General features: G+C 46.9%; 1 protein-coding gene and 1 pseudogene across 3 annotated transcripts; both read right to left on the reverse strand.

The window, feature by feature from the left end:
- Positions 1-3,918: 3,918 nt before the first annotated feature.
- Positions 3,919-9,678, reverse strand: LOC109737077 (uncharacterized). Of its 3 annotated transcripts, XR_002226512.4 has the most exons (6): positions 8,520-9,678; positions 7,583-8,093; positions 5,551-7,154; positions 5,350-5,423; positions 4,581-4,928; positions 3,919-4,332 (listed from the first exon to the last, which is right to left on the reverse strand). XR_002226512.4 is itself a non-coding variant. In XM_020296299.3 (3 exons), the coding sequence occupies exons 1-3, from the start codon at positions 9,559-9,561 to the stop codon at positions 5,738-5,740; spliced, it is 2,970 nt and encodes a 989-aa protein (XP_020151888.1). In that variant the 5' UTR covers positions 9,562-9,678; the 3' UTR covers positions 5,197-5,737. The 3 variants fall into 3 exon arrangements, 1 of the variants encoding a protein (XP_020151888.1); XR_005771841.2 differs by lacking the exons at positions 3,919-4,332; positions 4,581-4,928 and having other exon boundaries at positions 5,197-5,423; XM_020296299.3 differs by lacking the exons at positions 3,919-4,332; positions 4,581-4,928 and having other exon boundaries at positions 5,197-7,154.
- Positions 9,679-12,588: 2,910 nt separating this feature from the next.
- On the reverse strand, positions 12,589-15,229 carry LOC109737081 (uncharacterized; annotated as a pseudogene).
- Between the last annotated feature and the right edge of the window lie 4,802 nt (positions 15,230-20,031).

A 20,031-nucleotide genomic window follows, 5' to 3' on the forward strand; every position in this document is an offset into this window, starting at 1 on the left:
CCAGCAAAATTGTCAAGAATTATTACTATTTTGCATCTGAAACCAAGCAAAGCAATTTTATGTGCTACGGGTTCCGTGTTGGATGCTGTGCACACATCCAGGTCCGGCAGTAGTTTCCAGAATCCATGCATAAGTGGCTGTAATTTTTTCTCCATTTTCACTTTAGAAAAGAGGGGAGATTATACATGGACTCTTTCCACACGTCTGGTCCTTTTTGTCCCGCACAAGGATGCGTCAACTCTGCCCCGTCCTATCACCTCTGACCAACTTGGACGGCAGTATTATTACTTGGATCCATCTTGCATTTCTTCATCGCCTACTAAAGTTAGTACAAAATTGTGTCATCTATTTTGAAACGGAGGAAATAGCCCACAAGCAACTCAGCAAGGGATATATTTACATACATGTGTATACACGCCCATGTTGGATGTTATGGGTTCCATTTTGCATGCAGTGCACACATCCAGGTCCAGCAGCACCTTCAAGAATTCATGCATAACAGCATCTCCAGCCGTTGGCCCCCACGAGGTCCTAAACCGCGTGCTGGGGGCGTGATGCCCCCGGTCGCGGCGCCCATGTTTTTTTGAAAATTTAAATTCCGGCACAAACATGGCGCAAATTCAACCAAATTTCAGCAAGTTCGTTCATATTTAAAATATTTTACAAAAATGAAAAAAAACGCTACTAGGCTGCTCCTCGCCGTCTCCCTCGCTGCCCGCCGCCCTTGCAGTTCTACATGCCGAGGAGACTGTAGAACCGCGTGTAGTCGCCGTCGTCGTCGTTGTCGTCGTCGTCGTCGTCGCCTCCGCCTCGGCCGCCGTCCCTGCTGCAACCCTCCCCCGGTTGGCGCGGCGGGTTGGACGGTCCGGGGGCGTCCTCGTCGTCGTCGCTGTCGAGGATCACGACGTCGTGCTCGTCCTCGCGCCCATGTTTGCAGGCGGCTATCTCCTCCAGGGCCCGGCGTTGCCGGACCATCTCGTCGCGGAGGTAGTCGTCCCGCGCCCACTGTAGGGCGTCCTCGTCGGAGAAGCCACGCCGGGCTATCTCCTCGTACTCCGCGGGGAGGCCGGGCTCCAGCTTGGGCTTGACGAGGACGAGGCGGCCAGAGGCGGGGGTGGAGTCGCCGATGCGGACGCCGGAGCTGCGGGTGCGCCGGCTGACCGGCGTGTCCTGGGGCTCCCGCTTGACGGGGCGGAGGCATGGAGAGCCAGACGGGCGGCCAGACGAGAAGGAGGACGCCCCGTGGTCCATGCGCCTCGGCGTCCACGAGCTCCCACGCCGGCGAGAGAAGGACGGGGGAGCGGGGTACTCCAGCCTCGGCGTGTTGCCGCCCTCGATGTACTCGAGGACGGCCTCCAGCGTGCGGCCGGGCACGCCCCACCATCGGCGCCGCCCCTCGGAGTTGAGCCTTCCGGATGGCACGACGCCGTTGGTGGCCTCGAGCTGCTCGGCGTGGCGGCGGCGAAAATATGGCTCCCAGAGCGGGCTGTCGGGGACGTAGCGTGGCCCCTCCCTCGCCGCCCGCGGCAGGGAGGCGCGGATACGCGCGATCTGGGTGGTGGTGGCACCGGGACCCCGCCGGCGCTGATTCTCCACGCCCTGGCGCATGTCCGGCGGGACCGGGTACTCGGCCTCGAAGAGGAGCCGAGCTTCGTCCTCGTGAAGGTGTCGGCGGTCGAAGCCGTTCGCCGCCGCGCCGTCGCCTGGGAAGCGCTCGGCCATGCTTTGATCTGGAGACGGCAAGAGGAGAGGGAGGAAGGGGGAGAAATGGCGCGTCGGCGGTGGAGACTCTGTGCGTGTCACCAGCGTGCTGGGGGTCGGCTTATATAGGCGGAGGCGCCGCGCGTACGCGTGGCGGGCGAGGGGACGCGCGTCGTCCGGTCTTCACTGCGCCGCCCGTGAGGCATCAATGGAGGAGGCTGACCGGCGCGGCAGCGCGCGACAGCTTTGGCATTGATTCACCGTGGGAAACGAGGCGATGAGGACGACGAAGCAGCGAGAAGGCTCTTTTGCGCCAAAAACGATTCGCCCGGCGCCCCCGAGCGCCCCCCAACGCGCTGGGTTCGGGTTGGGTCCGTCGGCGCCAATTTCGGCCCGAGCCGGCGAAAAATGGGTCCTCGGGGCTGATTTTTGGCGCCGGCGGCCGAAAAGTTGCCTGAGGGGCCTTGTTGGGGGCGCGGCTGGAGATGCTCTAAGTGGCTGTAAATTTTTCTCCATTTCACTTATAAAACAAGATTAATTTTGTTTTGCAGGGTTTGTGAAATATGATTACACATTGACAGTTTCCACTTGTCTGGTCCTTGTCAAGTAGGGATGCAGGTGAGCACGTCCGCGAAGTCCGCAACGACCCACATTGATCTTCTTTTGCATCAACAAGGTCATCAAAGCAAGCAACAGTGATTAGCTTATTTTCGTTTTCGCAACGCGTCCACTTGCATCCAAGTCCTTGTCCCTTCCAAATGGACCAGACAAAGAGCTCCCTATTCTTATCGTGTTCCGACTGACTTTTGATGAGGTCTAAGATGATGGTATTATTTACATTACATCCATCTTGCCCTTCTTCCTCTTCTATTCATACCTCAAGCACAAACCTGCCTCCCGAGACATCCAACCACACATGAAACGAAATACGAAATACAAAAAAACACGCATGCATACCTAGACCGTGTCAACAAGCAACTCGTGTGCACGGCAAGGGACGCGCGCATCACATTCCTTGAACAAAAATACTACACACGCAAACGACGATAAGGCGTCGACGCGTTAATCTTTTTGATCCTCGTTGTTAATCAATGCCAAATTTCTAGACCATGTGACGTACAGCCAGACGCGAAACAAAAGCACGCATATTTGGACCGTGCCAACAACCGTTGGTAACCACAAGCTACCTACCTGCGTACAGGCAAAAGAGTCGCAAATTGCAGAAATATATTTTAACAACAGAGATAAGACGGCGACGTGTTGGCATACACATCTTCATCCTCGACGTTCATCATGCCAGGTTTTTTATATGGACATCAACGGGATCCGATATGCACCACATTCGTCTACATTGTTAGGTCATGGTTCTCTTAGCCGCCTTCTAAACAGTAAACAAAACAACCCCTCGTGTAACTGGAGAGGAATTAACAACGCGGCTTTTAGCTTGCGACACAGGAAAAACAATACGCTTAACTAGTGCTCGATGGTTTCGAGGGCTAGGCTTTGCCGACCACGACTTTGATCAATCAAATAATACCAAATGCCCCTAGTACCCTTTTAGCAGTTCATGGAGGTCAGCAAAGCACACGAGCCATTGCGCGTTGCTGATTGCTTGGCTGATGTCAGTGTGGTATCTATACTTGCACCTAGATATCCCTAGTGTTAATGCATCGGATATAATTCACAAATAATCAACTGTCTCACAAATAATTCACAAATAACCAACTGTCTCACAAATAATTCACAAATCAATCCAGAACCCAGAATCCAAACAACAAAATCATCTTAACTCGCTGATAAGATTTAATTTGCTCGTCTTGTCGTCTGCTAAAATACAATCAAAACTAAAATCTGGCAGGGCAAACTCGCTATGTCCATTTATTCATCTTTGTTGGAAGGAAGACAATACAAGCGCAGGAAGAAAAAGGAAATCCATTACTAAGAGCCTGTTCGCACTCTCTCCCCGCTCCAACTCCACTATGGAGCGGACCAGTATCCAGTTCAAATTTCGCTGAAGGTCCACTCCACGCTGGAGCGGAGCAGCATCCAGTTCAAATTTCGCTGAAGGGCCACTCCACGCGCTCCGCTCTGAAGGAGCGGAGGGTTGCGGAATAGGGCCTAAGACTTGTTCAGATACAAATGCTAGCACACCTATAACTCGTTCAAGATTGTAAAAACAAACACCGAATTTAGAATAGGTTGAAGCGGAAGAACATACAACACATTAAAGGCTGGATTTCTGGACCTGAATAAGTACTTCCGGACCTAAATATTGAGCAATTTGTAGGTGCAGGCCAAATAGCCTGTGCATGCATGATGATACTTGTCACCTACTTCTCCCTAGACAGTTAACACTGGTATTTCTTAGAACTAAGCCTCCCATATAATTCATACATCAACCCAAAACCCAAACCCATTACCAAATGTCAAGAGATTCATTCGATAGATCCAAGCAACCACATTATCAGTGACTCGCCAATACTGTTTAGTTGGCTCAGTCTGTCAACTGCTAGACGCTACTCAATCATCCAGTGACAGGGCGAGACTAGAAAAATGATCTAGCACGTACAGTACTTATAAAGATCCGGATCCCTGGAACAAGCTTGCTATGTCCATTGTACTGTAGCCATCCTATTCAACACAAGCAAATAAAAAAGGCAGGAAAGGCATCAAGTTTATAACTACGAAACTGACATGGTTGCATACTATTTTAATTTGTTGAACACTGTACAAAGTTCCTATAAAAAATCCAGTCCAATGGACAATGGAATAGGCTATATGGCACAAAAACATATCTCGATATCTATCAAGATTGGTTTCTGGACATGGATAAGTATTTCTGGTGTTCACCAGAACAAGTCCACAGCATAAATCCTTACCTCTTCTACACACAAAGCAGCTTTTAAAGTTAGCATGTCCTGTCCCCTCCCAAACATGTTCCAAGTTCCAACGGCAACCAGCTTTCAAGAAACCTGCACATGTTTTTCCAACCACAGCACCAGTCATAGCAGGTGAGCAGTAACTAGCAAAGTTACTCTTTGCAGAGGACAGGTGCTTCTTCCGAAACGAACAAACATGTGCAAGAGCAAAAAGAAGACAAGGAATAATAATATTTGAAGGCATGCTGCTTATCTCTGGAACTATCAAGGGAACACCCTGGAGTAAATGTTCCGACTTTATCAACAATTGCCTCACATCAGTCAGACACTGCCTTCTCAAGCGAGCCCCTGTCACTCAGGAAAGGGGGAGAAGGAAAAGGAAAAAGGAAAGGAAAAAGGAAAAATCATGAATGCCATGGCACAAACTCAAGACATTTATTTTAGGCAGGGTGAGAATTGAGAAGCACACAAAATAACAAATAAATTCTACAGCACAATTGTCTACATTCATCCGAAGGACTAAACAACTACTGAACTTAACATACGGATCAATTAAGCTGCTGAACTTTTTGAATCATCAGATCATTACTGATAAAAGATGCACATGAGAGAATCATACGCAAAAACACAGCACATAATGCAAACTCAATCAAAATATGTTCACAGTATGTAGATAAACATCTCAGACCATTGCACCAGCCAAAGCATGCCAACTGAAATGTAGCATAGCCTAGAGACAAGTTGTTTAATCTTTCATAATGGACTTTACTTGAGTATGGATAAGTGCGCACTCCCTTGAATCTTCAATTCACACCGCAGAATCAGCTCCAACTCTTCACAAGCCTGCAACGACAAATATATATGGTTGGTTTTGACCTCACTGTGCTAAATCACCTTACAATCTCCAGTGTTACATTTAGAAGTTTACTCCAAGGAGCAAATCTCCATCAATTAAGTTAATGAGGAATACATTTTTATAGATCAGATGAACACTCTGGTTGGCACTGAAGCTCTCCAAAAGATCTTCATATCCTGCAAATAAAACTCCTAAATCAGAGAGGAGATAACAAACACCAGTTCAGCAATGCATCCATTGTATGAGTAGACTCTGCAATCAGCCAACTGAACGATGTGGCAGGTAAACACTGTGGTTAATATCACATGGCAGACTCTTCGGTGCCCCCTAAAGCGCCATCTCCTTCAAGTCCATGTTGCCCATTAATGTCGGACACAGTAGAGCACATATCTTCCTCGGCTCTCTGCTTTGATGCAGGCAATAGAGCATCTGCTGAGCATTTATCTGTACCAGTTTCATCAGGAAATTGCTGGTCTTCCTGGATGACCAGATCAGCTCCTTCTAATGAAGCATTTCGCAGCCTAACTTCAGTGTCATGCTTGAAGCCATCAGAGTCTGAACCAGCTTCCGACTGATTAACCATCCTATCTGGAGACCTCCCTTTATGAAGGTTCTTTTTATCTGAAGACAAGGGATCATCAAGGGAATTGTATTTCCTAGCTCGAGTGCCCTCTTCTGATTTCTTCGACTCATGCTGGTCAGTAACATCCCTATGATATTTATCCCCGGAATGCCTTGAACTTCTATGGGACCGTGAAGATGAATGACGCGAACTTTTATCTCTGGAATGTCTTGATTCATCTTCTCTGTATTTTCTGTCCTTGCGAGAAGAATCGTCTTTGTCATACTTCTTGCCATCTGTCTTCATCTTAGTACTCCTACTTGTGTCATGTTTCTGAATATTATCACCATCCTCTACCAAGCTTCTCTTCTCAGATTTTGACCTTGGAGAATCCACATCCTCAATACTGTCTTCATTCTTCCTCTTGTCATACTCCACGGCAGCAGCAGCATCATGTCTAGATTTCTTGTGATTGCCATTGTCAATATCCAGCAATTCATCTTCAGATACAGATGAACTCCTTTTATGAGCAACAACAGAAGTATCTGCATTCTTATCCACTGCGTCCTTTACAGGCCTTTCATCTTTGCCACCTCTAGTACCTCTATCAGATCTTTTTTTGTCATCCTGCACCTCAGATTTTTTGACATCCTTCTTATCACTGTTACGATGCTTTCTCTCTTGAGATCTGGATCTTGAATGCCTGCTACGACGAGAAGAACGCTGATCACGTGTTGGTGATGACTTGCTTCCTTTATGATGTCGTGGTGACCTTGAACCAGCACGAGCTGACCTTCTTGATTTTGATGGGCTTAAACTTTCTTCCCTTTGCCGCTTCGGTGACCGAGAATCAGCTCTTGATGGCTTCTTAGACCTCGGGCTTATACTTCTGCTCCTGTTCCTCCTTGAACTAGATGAGTAATGATCACGAGACCTGTCACTCTCTCTTCTCCCAGACCTGCTATATTTGTCCCTATCATCCCTATATGATCGGTCACTGCCATACTTTGAGTGGTGAGATCTCGACGGAGATCGTGATCGGTGATCCCGGGAGCGTCTAACTGGCGGAGAGTAAGAGCGATCCCGCCTACTCCGACGGTACTTGATAGGTGATCTTGACCGAGACTTGGATTTACGAGAAGGGGGCGATGGCGATCTGTAAAGCAAATAATAAACTGGTCAGGGTTCCTTCTGCAGTTTTAAACCAAAAGAAATTATGCTGTTGATAGTCCTACTCTGAGATATCTCATTCTACTTCACATGTTCCATAAAACCATAGATGCATAAACGTAAATGATGAAATGTATGCCAAATAAATAGAACATCATCAAAAGGGAAGCTATCTCTTGAAAACAACATGTGTTTCTATATCCTAAAAAATTAAGGCATGTACAATAAAAATATATATAAAAAATCCCTTTCACACAACCAATAACTAAAGAACTGTCTGAGTAAAGACAGTGTGCTTCTAATCTGACGTTGTAATGTACAAGTAGAGCAAAATCAGGAACAAGAACTATCTGTTACCATAATACTGGAAAAGATGACAATGATTCATGTATAATCCAACTAGTCAAACATTACCTTGACTTCTCTTTGGCATCCTTTTCTTCCGCACTTTCCCCACCAAAGCCCTCTGCTTTCAACTTCCTGCTTATCTCAGCAGCCCGTGCAGCTGCTGCATCAGTGGCATTTTTCATGGTGGCTGCACGTACAGCGGCCTGCTGAGCGGCTATTGACGTCTGCATCATCAGTGACTGCTGGAATTGCAGCTGTTGCATCTGAACAGCTTGCTGCATCATCATAGGTAAATTGCTATTTGCAATACTAGTTTTTTGAGGAAGAGATTTAGCCATCTCAACATTCAAGGGGCGACCACCAACATCCACGTTACTGAGGGCCAATGCAGCGGTTGCTTCTTCTGGTTTGGAATACTCCACATAAGCAATATGTTTCGAGTCTGTGATAGTACAATCAACAACTTTGCCACAGTACCCAAATAGCTGCTTAATGGTCTCCACCGTAAGAATTGGGCTCAGGTTGCTAATCTGAACAATTTTCTTCAGAGTCTCAGCTTTCTCGGCTTCCGTCATACCTACAGGGACTCAACATGCAGGTGAGCGACATGACTAAAAAAATAAAGTGCATGAAATAACTCATAAGAACATATAGTATACAGTAAACCTTAAGGCGTAGCCATGCTAAATAATACTACCTCTGTATCAAAATATAAGATGTTCGTTTTTGTAGGCCAAGCTAGCCTAAAGAAACATCTTATATTTTGATACGGAGGGAGTACAAAATAGCATCAAGATTTTGTAACTGGACTTGCTCATGCAGTGTAATTTAAGAACCTTATATTATAGAGATAGCATTATAGGGTTGCGATCTAACATGTCTATATTATTGATTCGGCATACTGAGGAAGAAGACAGGGTCATCAGGCAAATTTTAATCTTATACTAGTTCAACAATAGAGCGCACATGCTATGAGAATTCCTTAAGAATTGGCAGGGATTACCTGATGAAGCCTGCTCTGCAGCTTTGGAATCAGCTTGCATCTTAGCAGCATGTGCCTGAAGCGCCTGAGCAGCCATGATAGCCTGAGCAGCTGCCATGGCTGCCGCGGAGGGCGCCATGGGAGCATGGCTGAGCGCACCCATGGACGTAGTGGCAGCCATGACAGACATGAGCAGCTGCTGTGGCGGGTGGCTGAACTTGCAGTCCGTTCCCTTGGTGCACTTCCCATTGATGTGCTCCCGGCATATCTCACCCAACGTGGAACCAACGCCTGGCAGGACGACACCACCAGAAGCGCCAGAGGAGGCACCAGGGATGAGGCCGAGCAAGCCCGGGAAGGAACCGGGCATGGAGCCGGCGTAGTTTGGCATGTTGGGCATGGTCTGGTTGAGCATATTGGGGTACGCGGACGAGGCGGCAGGGTAAGCGGACGAGGTGGTGGGGAAGGCTGCCGCGGCGGAGGCGGCGGTGGCAGCGCTGAAGAAGACAGGGAAGGGGCTCCCCATGATGGGAGCGCCGTCGAGGTCGATGTGGACCATGTAGTTGCCGCGCTTGGGGACTGCGTAGGTGACGGCGTAGGATCCGTCGCCGTTGTCCCTGACGCCGCCATCTAGGTCGTCGCCACCGACGCCAGCCGCGGGGCAGATGCGGACGCGGACGCGGGCGCCGCCCACGGAGACCCTGCGCCCGTCGCGGTCCTTCCCGACGACGGTGAAGGTGGCGGGCGCGCCCGCGGAGCCGCCGGCGATGCCTGGGCCCGCGGCGGAGGACTTGGAGGGGTCGACGGGGCCGGGAGGGGCGCGGGGGCGGTCGTCGGAGTCGGAGTCGGATTCGGGGTCGGGGCGGAAGGCGGGCTCGGCGGGGGAGGAGGGCCTGTCGTGGCGCTCCGGGTCGGCCTGGGGGGACTGGTCGGCGTGGGCGGTCGCGGAGAGGGCCCTGAAGGTGGCGTCGAAGGCGGCCTTGGCGGCGGCGGCGGTGTCGGCCTCGGACTTGAGCTTGGCCTCCTCGGCCTGGCGGACCCAGATGGGCTTGGGCGCCGCCATGGGAGCGAGATGCGAGATCTCGGCGACGGCAGAGCTAGGGTGGGTAGCTTTCTAGGGTTTGGCTTTGGCTTCGCGGAGAGGAGAAGACGAGGATCAGATGGGATGCCGGGATAGATTAGGAGAGGAATCAGAGGACGACGGTAATACTGCCACCGCCTTCTTGGGCCTACATGGGCTTTTCCTTGCGTCTTCTTGGGCTTACATCGGCCTTTTCCTTGCTATTCGTTTAACTTTTATTTTTCATAAGGCCCAAATTTCTTTTGTAAATCTGGCTTTGTGTCTGAGCAACCGCAAATTAACGAGCACTCCTTCGGGAGCCTCGCAACGATCAGTGTCACTTGGCGTGCTCTCAGTCATTCATCACGTGTCGCGCCGTGGGTGCTCCCTCCGGATTTTTTTTTTCGCACGCGTTTTCGGCTTTTTGAACGGTTTTTTCCCGGGTTTTTTCGACGTTTTGGTTTTCCCCCAGTCTTTCTTAGCTTTTTGATCAAAAAAATTGAAAAAAAATTCACGCAAAAAAACATGTTTTTTTCTTTCCCGGGAGTCACGGTTTTGCTTCCGCGAGAGGCACGGTTGTGCTTTCGCGAGAGTCACGGCCGTGCCTCTCGAAAGGAAAAAAATACGTGTTTTCTGGTTTTTTTCTTTCACGAGAGTCACGGTTTTGCTTCCGTGAGAGGCACCGTTGTGCTTTTGCGAGAGTCACGGCCGTGCCTCTCGGAAAGGGAAAAAATACGCATTTTCTGTTTTTTTTCTTTCGCAAAAGTCACGGTTTTGCTTCCGCGAGAGGCACGGTTGTGCTTTCGCGAGAGTCATGGCCGTGCCTCTTCGGAAAGAGAAAAAAATACGCGTTTTCTGTTTTTTTTCTTTCGCGAGAGTCACGGTTTTGCTTCCGCGAGAGGTACGGTTGTGCTTTCGCGAGAGTCACGGCCGTGCCTCTCGGAAAGGGAAAAAAATACGCGTTTTCTGTTTTTTTTCGCGAGAGTCATGGTTTTTGCTTCCGCGAGAGGCACGGTTGTGATTTCGCGAGAGGCACAGGCGTGCCTCTTTCGGAAAGGGAAAAACCCGTGCTCCCGGTTCGGTTTTTTCGTCTGTTTTTCATGAAAAAAAATCGTCAAAACCTATCAACATGGGATCTAGTTTTGAAGATCTCGACGCAAGAAAAACGGCTCGAGATTTGGACGCGTGGTTTAAGAGATAAAACATTTTGAATAAACGAATCTACGAAAAAAAGGAAAAACTCACAGGTTGCGACAAATGGCGCACATGCAGCGCGCCACTTGTCGTGACCTGGGAATGTGGAGTGATCTTTGCAACGAGTACTCCTTAATTAGTGATTTCGAAAACTAAGAGTGAAAATAATTCTCAAAAAACAAAAACTGAGGATGTGTTTCAACTCAACAAAAGAGAAAAAAAAACTAAGGGTGTGTTATTTCTTAAGAAAAAAACAGAGGTGTGTTTTGCTTTGAGCCAAACCAAGCCCTGCCAAGTGCCAACCTCTGGCGGACAGCGTACAATCGGAGTAAGAAAGGCTAGTATGTGTTTTAGTGTAAATTTTAATTTTTTTTACTGGTCGTTCTACGTCCAGTTGCTATCTATTGTGCTGGCCTTTGTTTTTCTTGAGATATCAATCTAATTTAAATTTACTGGTAGTTTTATCCTCATTATAATAGGGGAAGAGTGGTGTGAGAACTCACATTAGATGAGATCAATGAGAACGGTTTTTTATATAAAAATAATACATGTTCAAACATTCTTAATTTTTTTGTAGACATACATCAATGTTTGATGTATAACCTTAAAAAGTTTCAGCTCCTAATTTGACTTACATTAATAGAAACGAAAAAGACAAAATCTAAATAGTGTCAAAATACTATTTTCCCAAAGCTGCCACTATCATATTCGGATTTTTTTAATCTCTAAATGTATATCGAGTTTTGTGCTGACTTTTTTCGGAATTGTAGACATACCCTACATGGATGTTGTCAAATAATTTCAGAGTTTTTCTAAATGTCTAAATATGAACTTTTGGGGTTGATCTCATGATCTCACCTAATGCATGATCTCATACAAGTCCCCCCCCTCCCCCCAAACTATAATAAGCAACATGAAAAAAAATTAAAACATAAATAGTGTCAACATGTTTATGAGCAGTAATTTCAAGTTCCCTAATACAAAAGTTCAACGACAATTAGGAATATAATCACAATTAGGAATAGTTCCCTACATTCTCTCGCAGACTGGATCACTGTGTGAAGGCGGAAGACTTGACTTTAATAAATAGAGATCAATTCTAATAGTGTGATATTTTTTATTATCCAGGTGACAAATTAATACTCTATCATAACATATCTTCTGATTAGGGCCAACCAAGATTGGATAACCAAATAAACTAGCACATGATCCTAAAACGTGAAGTGATTGTTCAAGTCCGTTATTTTCTCAATCTGCATATTTCGCTTTCTTTCACGCAGGAAGCACAATCCCTTGCTTGTGGGTCTAGATCGAGCAAGACTACATCATATCCATCTACACCTCTCAAAACACAATACATTGATTACCTCGAACCAATGTTCAAGAAAGCGGTAAGCGTAAGCGGAGCGGAAGGCCACAGCTTAGAGCAATGGCCACTTAAGCGCAGCTTAACCGAGATTAAGCGTTTTTTTAAAATTGGCCAGAATTTGGCTGTTTTTGAATAATATGCACAAGAAAACAGGAAATATAGCATAGGCCACTGAAAAACTGAAATAGCATATAAGGTTGAGGTTCGGTGGTTCACAAACCACAACAAACAGCCAAATAACACATAAGGATAAGGTTGAGGTTCAGTGGTTCACAAACCACAACAAACAACACAATATAGTCTTAGTCTCTTGGAGCATATAAGATAAATGGCAGCAGTAGCCAAGCAGCAGCAGCCAAACAACAGCAACAGCCAAACAGCAACAGCAGCCAAGCAACAACATTAGCAGCCAAGCAGCAGCAACAACAAAACAACAGCAGACAAGTAGCAGTTCATGACTTCATGGATCAGTCCTCATCCGCATAAGTGCGCCCAGTCACCACTTCATCTTCATCATCCTCGTACTCTATGTCCTCCTCCTCTGAATCTGTCTCCTCTACTTCTTCTTCATCTGACTCAAACTCTTCATCATGGAGATCTCTAACCCTTGCACTTCGACGAAGCTCAAGTTGTTCACTGGTTCCCATAGCATCTCCAACCACACTCCAAGGTATGCCATCTGCTCCCTCATCTCCATCTGGAAACACTATGAAAGCATGATCATCTCCTCCCTCAAACAACAAGCCTTGTGCTTCGGATGCATCAGTACTCAGGAGAGCATCAATGTTCTTCCTCTGCTTGATCTTTTTCTTCTTGGATAACAGTCTTGAGTTGAACTGGATGTACACAAGCTGATTGAGGCGATTTGTTGTAAGTCTATTTCTCCTCTTGATGTGTATCTACAAGTGCCAATGCTACTAGTCAGGAACTAGTTAATAACTTAATATGAACTTGACAAAGCATTGGAACAAATTCAGCTTTGGAAACTAACCGACTCAAAACAACTCCAATTTCTCTCACAGCCGGAAGAACTTGAGGTCAAAGAAAGGATCTTCATAGCCATGTCCTTCAGCCCTGGTGTCTCACCTCCATACATTCTCCACCAAGCCACTAGGAAGAGGAATTTTTTTCGTAGTCAGGAACTAATAATACTATAGGAACTTGAGTCCTGGACAAAATATGCAACTAAGTGGAAGTTTTGCAACTAATGACTAACCAGGATTGTAGTCAAAGTTTTGGCAAGTCCTAGCAAGCTTCTTTGCAAAGGAACCCTCTCTGCTTTGGAACTTGCCTATTTCATAGTTCACAACTTTGTCTTGCATGTTTTCATCACCATGATAGAATGTCTCCACACAAGAATAGAAGGCTGTATTGGTGTCAACAGAATCAAATATGCTGTCATCTGCATAACTATAGTGTGGATTCAACAAATATGCAGTCAACTGCAGTGGGGCATCAAGCCTATCTTTCATCTTCTTTTGAACTATAGCTAACACATCTTTGTACCACGCCTCGCGTTACCAAAGGCCTCTTTGATTTCTTTCTTTGCCTTCACAATCTCTCCATACAGAAAGCCCATTGAGGGCCGTGCATCACCATCAACCAACCGGAGGACCTTCACCAATGGCTCAAACACCTTGATGCAAAGATTCACACCCTTCCAGAAGGGCTTGTTGAGAATTATGGCTGTAGCATCCTTTCCTTTCTTTGAGTGCACATCCTTGATCTTATCCCACTTAGAGGAAACCACCATCTTTCTTAGTGAATCAGCCTTGTCTGCAAGGCTTTGCAAAGTGAGGAATTGGGAAGCAAATCTAGTTACTCCTGGCCTTATGATTTCTCTCTTCTTGGTGAAGGATCTCATGCACTCTAAGGTGCGATGGTGCCCATACACAAATATTGTGAAAGCCTTGGCTTGATCAATTATCTTCTTGAACTTAGCTAAGTTGCCAATCCCTTGGAGCATCAAATTGACAGTGTGAGTCGCACATGAGCTCCAAAATATCTTCTGCCTCTTCACTTTCAAGAGATCCTTAACACCCATGTTGTTCGAAGCATTGTCAGTCACAACCTGCACCACATGTTCAACACCTAATTCTTCAATTGTCTTGTCAACTAGATTGAAGATCATCTCACTTGTATGTGGTGTGGCTGATGTTTCCTTTGACTTGATGAAGCTAACACCTTCCGAGCAATGTGTGACCAGATTCATAATGCTTCTCCTCTTCATGTCAGTCCAAGCATCAGTCATGAGAGAGCAACCATGCTTGCCCTTCTCAACCTCTCGTTCCTTGAGTTCACTCTTGGTTCTTGCATATTCAGACTTCAGGAAAGTCTCCCGGAGATCATATTGACTAGGTGGATCTAGATCTGGGCCAAATTGACCAACGGCTTGAACCATCTGCCTAAACTCATCATTGTTAATTGCATTGAACGATATTGCTGCATTGCATATAAGAGAGACACATCTTAGCATAGGAGGGCAGCAAACAATCTACAATTTAATTGGAAAAAACAGGGCAACAAGCTCATACCATGGGTATACACCCATCTTGCAATGTACTCATGTGCTCGAAGTGATCTCTCCTCCCATGCTGCCTTTTTAATCTTCATTTGCTTGAGTCTTGCTTCTCCGGATAACTTGGGGTCAATTGTACGTGTCCACTTATCTATAGGACCTAACACATGAGGTTGTGAGCTACCAATACAAGTGAGTTCATCATCATCTCGAGCTTGACCTTGAGGAGTAGATGATGCATCAATAACAACAACATCTCTCACAGCCTTCTCGTGCTCATACTTTTTTTGCGTCTTTGATGCCTTTTCTTCAAAAGCTTTTAAGCAAGCTTCTTTAGCTTCTTGTGGGCACCGCAGGCAGGTCCTCACCGCATTTGAGTTTGCCGCAATGTGTTGCTTCAGCCGGTAAATACCTCCCGTGAAAATCTGACTGCAGAAATTGCACTTCACTCTCTGAAGATTGTTAGGATCAACAAGCTGACCATAAGCCCAACCCATATCATCGGAATTCCTCTTCAGAATCTTTGCTCTCTCTTCTGCTGTTGTTGCTGCAGCAGTAGCACCAGTACCATCTCCTTCTCCTGACTCCATACTAGTACAGTAGTACTAGACAAATTCCTCTTTCGTGCCTACCTTTGCAGCTTTGCTATTCCTAAACAAACCACTAAACTATTGCTTCCTGCTGCCTGCTTAAGCAAAGACCAATGCGGCAATGAATGAAACAAAGAACTGAACTAGAAGTCTAGAACAACAAAGAAACTACTGCTGCTGTGCTGCATGCCTGCTTATGGATGAGAAGTTGAGAATTGAAGAAACATTAGAGGAGGATCTATGGATCTAAGGAACAGAGGAGGAGAAGAGGAGCTGAGAAGAAGGAGGAGAGGAGAGGTGAAGATCCTCACCTGAGCTGGTAGGAGGGGACGTCCAGGAGGAGGAGGAGGAGCTGCCGGTGTCCAGATCCAGTGGACTGCCAAGGAGGAGGAGGAAGAACGCCAGGAGCCACCGCTGGATCCAGAGCAGGAGCAGCCGCCACAAAACTCTCTTCGTTCCCCTCTTGTGGATCCTATAACATAACCCTAGCCGAACATGCCTGTTTTGGGCCAAGCCCTTTATACCCCTTGTGGCCCTCCAGCCCAACCGTTTTCGGAGCCCATCGCTTTTCCGTTGAGTAAGAGCGCTCAACTCACGCTTAACCAGCGCCTAATGCTAAAGCAACGCTTAATCGCCGCTAAAAACCGCTAAACGCTAAAATCGCCGCTAAGGTCAGAAGCGAAGCGTTTACTCAGCGCTCAGCGCTTAAGCGCGATTAAGCGTCGCTTAAAAACGCTTTCCCGAACATTGCGTGGAACCATGTGTAGTGTTGCAAAAGTGCAACTGTAAATACTAATTGAGATCGTATAATCTTTGACTCCTCATTTTTATTCAATTATGAAATGACCCAATTTGATGGAGATTTGCAGCATCATTCAAGTAAATACTAATTGAAATTGTAGAAACATGACCTTGTGATAGAACTACACCTGATTCCAAATCTGTTAATGCTAGAACTATAAATACGGGACCAACTGACCAAGATCTCCTTTGAAATAGAAAATACTCCCTCCGTCCAGAAATACTCGTCGGAGAAATGAATAAAAATGAATGTGACACATTTTTATTCATTTCTCTGACGAGTATTTCCGGACGGAGGGAGTATTATTCAAAAATAGCATAGTCCAAGCAAACCCACTTAAAATCTTTACTAAACTATGACCGGTCACCATATTAGCAAATAAACGTATTCCTAAGCTTAATGCACGAAAACAATAAGAGATCAGCTCAAGAGTACTAAGAAAGTGCTAACAAAAGTGGGACTCCCGCAATTAATAAGAAGCTAAAAACATGAAGCCCATGTCTTTGAGATCCAACATTTGTAATGGCTATAAAAATGAAAAATGGAAGAACCAAAGTAATGAGAAAGTGACTTGTCACTGTGAAGCTAAATGGTATCATACCAACATACGTTGGGGTTATGAAATAACAAAAAAAGTAAAAGTGACTGAGATGTGAGGGAAAAGCTTTTGTTTCACATTTCCAGAAAGACCATATATTTATTTGTTTACCAGGTTTAGCCCTAAGTCATAAATAAGTTCGATCAAGGATTGTCATGCATTTGGCACTGACTTTCCACCTCCCTTTTTCATAACAATAAAATACAGAGGTGCGGCTAAACAGAGAGTGGGATGTCTTTGTAAATGAAAAGTAATAGTTGGCTATGTTCAGATGAATTATTGGGTGAATGGCAAATTGGCCGAGTGGGCTCTCCAAAACATTTTGAACCAGAGCAGCCATAAAGGCATCAACAACTTATTGAGGGGAGGGAACACCCTTAAATGAATATCTGGATCGCTTATTGGGCCACCTGACAATGTGACTTCCCACATTTCTTCCCAAACATGAGTCGAGCCTCTCTCCCAAGTGAGGCTTACTCGAGCCTTAAAAATAAATCCACGAAAGTTCCCTGAAGACTTTGGGGGGAAATCAGGGCATAGAAACTGATAATAAAAGTCGAAAACATCATAGCCGGGTGGGAAAACCATTTCTGACTCTCGCAAGTACAAATCTATTAGGTGTTAAATACCAGAAAACAAAGACTCTTTATTCTCGCCCGAAATGCCATACTTTTTGAAAAGTTGGTCAATCGGGTCGGCAGCTCCACCCCTTCATATAGATGCTGGAAATCAAAATTCGGATCTAACTCTAGATGGGTGAAATCTCTAATATAAGAATGGACGTGGGAGACTAATTGAATTTGTTCATTTTGTATGGTAACTCTAGTTTTTTGAAAGGGTTGATAGTTTTCTTTTCTTGTAGATAGCTGTACCAGTGGCAGTGGCAGTTCTATACACTAAATATTCTATGCATTAAATATTCTAGAAAGTGTTGCGTGAGCCTATCAACTTTGTTTCACAGTGAATTGTATAAAGATTACATAGTGAATTGAATAAAAAATATGAAGGAGACCTAGTAAAGTAAACCTACATGCACAGCACTCACATCCATTGTCTAGGCAACGTGACCGTGAGCGGCTGGTACTGATGTTGGACATGATGCATGCCGCCGGTCGCCTCCTTTCCTCGCAGCAGCAGCCGTCCTGAGACTATGGCCACTTGGTGCTTTTTTTCCTTATTTTTTTTTTCTGCTTTTTTTGGGCATGTTTGTGTTGATGCCCCAATAGTACTTCATACTCCCTGGCACCGGTTACTCTTGTATGGATGTGGTTGTGACTTTATTTATAAAGTAGGGCGAAAGTTATTTCAAGAGATAGTGAATTCCCCTAGGTTGGGTTGCGAAGCTCTTACAATTCATATATATTACATTGTCACTGAATCTAATTTAAATTCAGTGGGGGGTTTTATCCTTATTATCTGCAGCGACATGTAAAGTTTTTTAAACATAAACAGTGTCAATATGTTTATTAGTCGCTAAGCAGATCAACATATGTGTACTAATCACAATCAGAAATAGTTCCTAAACCAACGAAAGTGTAATGATAATCAGGAATATAATCACAAGCAGGAATAGTTCCCTGAATCGTTTTCCCATAAACTGGATACCGTGTGAAATGAAAAGACTTGAATCGAATAAATAGGTAACAGGCCTCCACGATATGACCTCGCTCGGTGTTCATTTGGTTCAGCTCACACTGCTAGTATAAGTTGGGCGTTCCTGATGATGATTAACAGGCATCAATTCCAACAGTGTGTGGTTTCTAAATATCATTATGGCGAATTAACACTCCCACCTGGGCAATCCAACTAGGTCACGAAGCTCGTACAGTTCACGTCACGTGGGCACAATGACAAATTTGCATCTTACCCTTAGGGTATCTCCAACGCCAACCCGCAAAAAACCTTATGCATTTGTCCGCAGACAGGGGACCAGTCCGCGGACATGGATGCGGGAGACAGCCATCCAACGCTAGGCGCATACAACGACTCAAATCAACCGGAAGAAATTCAAGCAAACAAGTGCGAATTTCATATAAACATGTCCTGATTTTATGAAAATGCCGGATTTCATATAAGCATGACGAATTTTACTACAAATACATGAAAACGGTCCTAGGCGGGCTAATCTAAATGATCGCCGGCTCCGGTCCCGTCTCCGGCCATGAACCAAGAGAACGGAAGCTTCGCCTTTTCCAGCTCCGTCTCTGTGACCTCCGCCTTCGGAGCCCCGGGAACTGAAGCTGTTCGCCTCCACGTCGCCGCCAAGCAACTAATTGGCCAAAGATATTGAGCCCATCAAGCTTGGCATCGACGGGAGGGGAGGAGCAGTGGCCTTCCTGGGACACGAGCGGCGGCGACATACCGTGCACTACTCTTCCTCGCTGTCGGCGGCGCCCGCGGACGTGCCGGCTTCTTCGTGGTCGTGGCGCCGGGGCACGACCTGCTCGTCGTCGATGTCGCCGAACAACGCCTCGCCCGCATCGTCCTCGCGCTCCTTGCCGGCAGCCCTTACCTCCGTCAGCGGGCGAGGCGGATCTCACGGTTGGAGCGGTAGGACTCGAGCAGCACCTCCTGCTCCGCCAGGTCCGCGTCCGGCGCGGCCGCCCGACCGACGTCGATCTTCTCCTCCGCCAGATGATGCTCCTGGAGGAGGCTATGGTTGTAGTTGGCGTCGGCCTGCGCCTCCCGGAACTGCTGCTCCCGCACCATGTCCATATAATGGGCATGGGCCTCGTCGATGGTCAGGTTTCAATGCACCAGCGAGAGTGGAGGGGAGGAGAAGGGTGCCGCGGAGGAAGAGAAGGGTACCATTGGCTCATCGTCGGAGGCGTCCTCCATTTGCATGTCCTCTGGCTGGCTGCCGGCCTGCCAGTCGGCAGCAATGGCGACCATGACCTTCTTCTGCTCTGGTGTTAGCCCGTCCCAGAGAGCTTTGGCCGTGGAGGGATCCATGGCGAGGAGTGGTGTGGAGAGGGATGAATGTGGCTATGGCCGGGACACCGGGGCCGCAGTTTATATAGCATCGGTGGGCAGCAGACGGACGGACGGGTGGCAACGGATGAGACGCCTCGGCAACCGCCCGCCATCAATGCGGACGACAGACGGACGGATTGGCGGCCATCATGTTGTTTGAATGCACGACAGCCGCCTGCACCGGGAAGCGGCACGAGCGGCGCGCCGCTTCAATGTCGGCACGAGTGAGCAGTCGCGTCCTCTCTGGGCAGACATGAATGCGGGTGCTGACGCTTTGAAGCGGCGCTGACCGAAAATGCGTGAAGGGGTGAGGGGGTTTTAGTGGGCCGGGGCGGTCAGAAACGGGCTTGGGATCGGTCCGGACTCCCGCAAACCTTCCCCAGTTTTGTCTCCGGTTTGCGGGAGAAATCGCGTCCGGACTGCTCTGCA

This window comes from Aegilops tauschii, chromosome 3 (genome assembly GCF_002575655.3).
Source record: "Aegilops tauschii subsp. strangulata cultivar AL8/78 chromosome 3, Aet v6.0, whole genome shotgun sequence".
NCBI classification, from domain to species: Eukaryota; Viridiplantae; Streptophyta; class Magnoliopsida; order Poales; family Poaceae; genus Aegilops; species Aegilops tauschii.